The following is a 6,843-nucleotide window of genomic DNA, read 5'->3' as shown; positions in this document are numbered from 1 at the left end:
GCGGGAGGAGGAGTGGGGTGATTCCCAGTTCCAATGAAACTGTATCACATAATACAATGTAATCAATGAATAAAAAAATATCTAAAAAATAAAAGATGGCAATTTTTCAAAGTTATATTAATGATAGGAGATTGCATAAATGTTTCAAATACTAGTGTTTGCCATAAAACTTGGGCACATTTCTTGAAAGCTGATTCAAGTGTTGCATTTAAAGTGCATTCATGGAGCTTCCTGCTTAATTATCATACTTTCTGTAGCATAAGCCTATTGTCTTAAAACTCACCCATTATTCATCCAGACTAAATTCTAGAGTGTACAATAGCTCTGGCCAATTGTTTTAATAAGTGTGAATTGCAATTGCTAATCTTACAAGGATTTTTAATTATGCCATGATGAGTTTCTCTGAAATGTAATATCAATTTGACAGTTAATATTTTAAAGAGATTTAGATGTTAGCAATACATATATTAATTCATTTCTCTTGACCCAGAACAAAATTATAAGATATGTAAAACCTGTCACATGGAAATTCAAATAATGCTTCAACTCATTAGGAAAAATGTGATAAAATTTTGAACGTGTAAGAATTAAAGATACGATGATAAAAGTGGAGCTACAGCATGTAAAAGATTTTGACCACCAGCAACAAAAAATACTCTCATGATTTGGGTGAAAGAACGGACTGAGATATTTCCCAAACTCCTTAAGGTGTGCGTACCATCCTATATGTGCATTAAGACAATTTCATATATGGGATACAAAAGTCTCAACAGGTTCTCCAAAAGTGTATGTGTTATACATCATTTATAATGAACTAGATGATTATCCATAAGACATTTGACTTGAGATAAAAAAAAGCTGTGGGGTAAAAACATACCAACCACTCTTAAAAATAGGCAGAAACCATAATCTTTGAGGAAACTAGAAGATATTATGTTGTTTCGTTTTCCCAAAGGCGTAATAACTATTTTGAGACTTTAGTATGCATTCCCTAGAGATAAAGGGATAGAGTAGATTGGGATTCCAATATATTCGAGAAATCTGAAACTGGAAGCACGTCTACTGCTCTGAGGTGCTGTAGTTTTGAGAAAGATGTCTGTGCTGCTAATGGCCACAGGTCACAAGGGTGCTCAATCTTTTTGTTCAACTAGATATTAGTCAACTGGGAAAACTATTCTTCCTGGCATAACTTAAATTGGATATTTCCCAACATGTAATCCTAAAGAAATGTGACCCAGGAAAGTGGTAAAATTTCATAATTAATAAGTAACTTTACGAGCTTTCAGAGCACTTGAATTTTATAACAAGAAGTGTTATAGAAATTTCTAATGGGAAATTATCCAGAAACTGTGGCAGTTCGTCACATGAGGCACTGTCAGTGTGCAACTTCTGCAAAGTGCTGAGCACACCAGGCCAAAGAATAACAGCAATCATCAAAGGATTCCTCCAGTCACTGCTGCGTTCCTCTCTAGGGCGATTCTTCTCTTTTCAATCAGAAGTACAAATTCCTTCTGTAATTTTTTATTTGCTTCAGTTTTTTTACTTTAAAATATTTATTGATTTTACATCTAACTTTTTAGCATTTCCTTCCATCTGTAAGTACCACATTCATGCACATACATACCACTTTTTTTACATATGGAATACTAATACCAGTGTAATTCTTATGAGATCACTTATTAAAGTAAGTGGAAGTCACTGCCAACAGAGCTAAAATAAATTCTATTCCTGTTAACTACAATGTAGGCTTGCTGATCTAAAGACAATCATCACGAAAAGGAAGAACAATTTTATTTAACTGGAATTTAGATTTCTGATTATTACAGTGAACTGAGCATTTGAGGATATCCCTGGCATTCCATCTGAGAAAGTGAAAAACATTAGCTTGCAAGACACTCTAGAGAGTTCAAAGACAGAAAAATGTGTATTACCTTAGAGTCTTATCATTCCAATGAACCAGTTGCAGATCAAATATGCACATACTATAGACAGCATCATTTATTAGAGAATCAAAAATACTTAAATTATGGACTTTGGGGATTTATGTATTCATTTGAAAGGCAGTCACAAAGAGGGGAAGGAAGGAGAGACACAAAGAGAGAGGGAGAGAGTCTTCCATTCACTCTTTTATTCCTTACATGGTTTCAGCGGTTATAGCTGGGTTTAATCCAAAGCCAGGAGTCTGAGATACTATTAGGGTTTTCTGTATGGGGAACAGGGTCACATTCATCATCTTTCATTGTCTTTCCAAGCACTTTAGTAAAGCAGCAAAGACCCCAGCAGATGTTTATTTAGGATGCCTGTGACTGGTTCCCCAATTTTCTGATTTCAGAGATCCTTTCTTTCCTAGCACTTTTCGGATAGCAAGTTGAACATCTTTGTTTCTAAGACTATAGACCATGGGGTTGAGTAAAGGAGTGACAACAGTATATGTCACTGTCACCAGCCTGTCCTTGTTGGACACATAGTTTGCTGTAGGCCTCAGGTAGATGAAGGAAGCACAGCCATAGTGAACAATAACCACAGTGAGATGAGAGGCGCAGGTGGAAAAGGCTTTCCGTTTGCCCTCAGCTGAGGGGATCTTCAGGATTGTCCTCAGAATGCCGAGATAAGAAATACAGATAAAGCAAAAGGGAACCACGAGTACCAAAACTCCACAAATGAATATGACAAATTCATGAACATCTGTATTGGTGCAAGCCAGACGAATGACTGGGGAGATGTCACAGAAGTAGTGGTTGACCTTGTTGGCATTACAAAAAGGAAGACTGAAAACTAGATTTACAACTGTCAGTGAGGCTATGATGCCACCAATCCCACAAGCAGCTGCCAATTTTCCACACACCTGCCAACTCATAAGCATTGGGTAATGCAGAGGATGACAAATGGCAGCATAGCGGTCATAGCCCATCACACCCAACAGCAGGCAGTTGGTAATAGCAAAACCAAGGAAGAAGAACATTTGAATGGCACAACAGGTAAAGGAGATGGTTCTGGCCACAGACAGCAGGTTGAGCAGCATCTTGGGTAATATAACAAACGTGTAAAAGGTCTCAGATGTTGAGAGAATGCCAAGGAAGAAGTACATTGGTGTGTGGAGGTTCTGATCCAGTTGAATGACACTGATTATAGTGGCATTGCCACTAAGAATGACTAAATACAGAAACAGAAAAACCACAAACAGGGCAAGCTGAATTTCACCAAGGCTCGAAAAACCCAGCAACAGGAACTCAGTGACAATGGTGATGTTTGCTACTACAACCTACAGAGAAAAGAAAAGAAATTAAATATATTCACAGAACTCCTTTCTGCAGGTGCCATGGAATAATGCAACCATTTAACATGCAGTTTCTAATTTCTGGTGACTTCTCATGTTCGTTAATTCATGGCCCTCTTCCGTCATATTAAGAGCCAATTAAATAAGGCCATGTACCATAGCCTAGTGACTAAACCCTAACCTTGCAAATGCTGGGATTCCATATGGGTGTCAGTTCATATCCATCTGCTCCACTCCCCATCCAATTATCTGCTTTTAGCCTGGGAAAGCAGCAGAGGATTGCCCAAAGCCTTGGGACCCTGCATCCACATGGGGCACCTGGAGGAGGTTCCTGGTTTCCAAATAGTTCAGCTCCAGCCTGTTGAAGCTACTTGGGGAGTGAACCAGTGGACAGAAGACCTTTCTCTTTGTTTCTCTTTTCTCTGTAAGTCTGCCTTTCCAATAAAAATAATCTGTTTTTTTAAAAATTAAAACAAAATGACATCTCTCACTTTGACACTCTGATTCAGTTATTAAAAGATTGTATTATATCAGGCCTGCAGGATAATGTCTCTTTTTATGGCAAACTGATTGCATCTGTTATCTTCTTTGTCGTTTATCTGAGACAGATGCAGGTGTGGGTTATGTGCCCCTACCACTGGTTTGGACTGAGACAGAGGCCCAGAGCCAGTAATGCATTTCAGACTTTCTGTGAACTCAATTGGTATGTTAATTGCTAAACTTTCTCCTGCCCCTCATTTGCCATCTTAACACCCCCTTTTCAAGAATCTAATATATTCCTAGCTCTAAGAAATAGAGCGCAGGCATCTTTGAGACTCATTTTCTTATACATTGCAATGAACAACATACCTTTCAATAATAAAATTATGAAAGTAATATCATTTGCTATAGCATGATATACTTTGTGTTAAGTTTAATAAAGGAAGTCCAAAGATCCAGAAAACTATCAAACATTGCTTGTTCTGAGATTTGCATTTCTTTGGTCAACAACGTTGGGAGAAATAAAGTATTTGAGAAAATGAAGAAGCATGTGAAATATTAATGAGATGAAATATTCAATAAAGAGGTAATTTTTATTAAATGGATTTATAAATTCAACATATTTCTTAAAAAGCACCAACAGACATTACTTGTAAAGACCAATAGTATAAACTTTGGATTTAATAGAGAGAAGAATCAATTAGCCAGAATAATTAGAAAAAGAAATATAAATATGGAGGATATCTGCTTTCTAATTTCAGAACCAATTCTCAGGATAAAATAAGATAGTATTACATTTATTCATAGTATACAAAAAAAATCACTAGACAGAATTGAGAATTGATACATAAATAATTTCAAAAATAAAATTTTGAAAGTTTGAGGTGCTCCAAAATAGGAAATGTGTATTTTCAAAGCATAGATAGCGATTTGTGTCCAAAATATGTAAATAACATAGCACTAAATAATGAGTAGCACTCAGACAAAATGGAGCAATTTTGTCTAAACATTGAAATAAAGTATTTCAATGAATAATAAAGATGAGAAGGTGTTAAACATTAGTGCTTATTATAAAAATATGCTGAAACTACCTTGCAGTGATGGCTATCCTACATTATGATGGCTGTATCAACATGATGGACAATGGATGATGCTACTGAGCATGTGGAGAAGGGAACCTCCATGTATTGTTATTAGAGATGTAACATTAGTCAGTTTAGAAAACCGGTTTTGACAGGTTTAGTTGTACATCTGTCTATGATATCGCATATTTGATTTATGTTGGGATCCTTAATACTATGCGAAATAATTGAATCAATATGATTAACATAATTTATCTGCTTGTATACGCAACACTGAGGCAAAATTTAAAATCTACTCTCCATAATTTCAAAATGCCCACTATTCAGCCATTAGCTCTGTTCCCCAGGCTGTGAAATAAGTCTTAAAAAAAAAAATCATTGCTGGTAGTTTATCAAATAGAAGTCAAGATTGTCCACACACAAGACTGCTGAAAATGTCCAGGATAACATTACTAAAAACGATTATGACAAGTATAAATATACTCAAATATCTACCAATTTATAAATGTTTAACAACATTTAGTAAAACCATAAGCTTTCGAAAAAAATTACAACACAATCTGAAATAATAAATACCTTAAAATGTTGACATGAATGCTTACAAAAAGCAATTAGACATTAAAGTAGAAAATGACTAAAAGCCTAACCAAGAAATCGGGCACAAACAAGTGATTTATATAATGGGAACAAATAAATCAAAGAAAAATTCATGTGTACTGATAGGATTATCAATAGGATGTAAGTTGATCGAAGAAGTTGAGTGAAGTGTCCTCAAGATCCTTGAATATAGTTATCCAACATTTTCCAAGAATTGCATTTTGAAAATCCAACCTATTATAAAAGATTTCTGGATAAAGATGCACTGATAGTAAGGAACTTTGAAAGTCACACTCCAAGATAAGACTATTGGATTTTAAAAGGCAGTAGTGTGGGGCTCAGCGTGATAGCGTAGCGGTCAAGGTACTCGCCTTGCACACCCGGGATTCCATATGGGCGCCGGTTCTAGTCTCGGCAGCCCTGCTTCCCATCCAGCTCCCTGTCTATGGCCTGGGAAAGCAGTCAAGGATGGCCCAAGGCTTTGGGACCCTGCACCATTGTGGGAGACCCAGACTAGGCTCCTGGCTCCTGGCTTCAGATTGGTTCAGCTCTGGCTGTTGCAGCTGCTTAGGGAATGAGTCATTGGATGGAAGATCGTCCTCTCTGTCTCTCCCCTCTCTGTGTATCTGACTTTCCAATGAAAATAAATAAATCTTAAAAAAAAAAAAGGCAGTAGTGTGGTATAGTAATGACAGTAAAGACTCAGGAGACAGGTAACTACATTTGGATCCCACAGTACTACCTTCTGCAATTCACTTAACCTCTCTGTGTTATCACTTTCTTGTTCCTAAAGTTGGTAGGCATGAGTATTAAACATATTAGAACCAACTGAGTGATCATTAGCTATGTTGAAATCTAAATAGATAGCAGGGGAGGAAGCAAATGGATTATTCAAAAGATATAGAATCTGAGTAGATTTTATTTAAAGTGAATTTGGTTTGGGAGAGGGGAGCAGTTTGGGCCAACACTGAGATGCTAGCACAATGTCTGAATTACCTCCAATTGCATTTAGTGCTAGTGTACACTCTAGGAGAAGGCACGTGATAGTGCAAGTATTAGGAGATCCTTGCCACCACATGGGAGACCTGGACTGAATTCTTGACTCCTAGCTTGGCCCTGGCTCAGCTATAGGTGTTGAAGTAATTTAGAAGATGAAACAAGAGATGAGAAATCTGCCTGCCTGCACTTTTTAAATAGGTATACATGAATGAAATTTAAATTGTTGAAGAAATTGAAATGCATTATTTATTTCAGTTTATGTGCAAGTAGGTTCACATTCATGCTGCTTGGATTTGCAAATAGAATTATGCTACAAAATACACAAGTCCATAGGCCAGATACTTTATTTTGCAACATCTTTAATGGAATGTTAGCTTTATTTACCTCTTCAAGCTCCTGGGTTCTCAT

At 36.7% G+C, this 6,843-nt stretch overlaps 1 protein-coding gene across 1 annotated transcript; it reads right to left on the bottom strand.

Moving 5' to 3' along the window:
- Positions 1–2,287: 2,287 nt before the first annotated feature.
- On the bottom strand, positions 2,288–6,843 carry LOC101533578 (olfactory receptor 10R2). The gene is made up of 2 exons (XM_058656065.1): positions 6,820–6,843; positions 2,288–3,262 (listed from the first exon to the last, which is right to left on the bottom strand). Exons 1-2 carry the CDS (start codon positions 6,841–6,843, stop codon positions 2,288–2,290), a joined length of 999 nt encoding a protein of 332 aa, XP_058512048.1.

Source organism: Ochotona princeps, chromosome 2 (genome assembly GCF_030435755.1).
Source record: "Ochotona princeps isolate mOchPri1 chromosome 2, mOchPri1.hap1, whole genome shotgun sequence".
Taxonomy (NCBI): Eukaryota; Metazoa; Chordata; class Mammalia; order Lagomorpha; family Ochotonidae; genus Ochotona; species Ochotona princeps.
The sequence above is the reverse complement of the archived record's forward strand: the minus strand, read 5'-3'. Positions and strand labels throughout refer to the sequence as shown.

Excerpts from the sequence above, each read along its gene's own strand:
- LOC101533578 (XM_058656065.1), bottom strand. The coding sequence starts at position 6,843 with ATGAGAACCCAGGAGCTTGAAGAG. Across the intron at positions 3,263-6,819 it reads GAACCCAGGAGCTTGAAGAG|GTTGTAGTAGCAAACATCAC; the intron begins GTAAATAAAGCT and ends TTTTCTCTGTAG.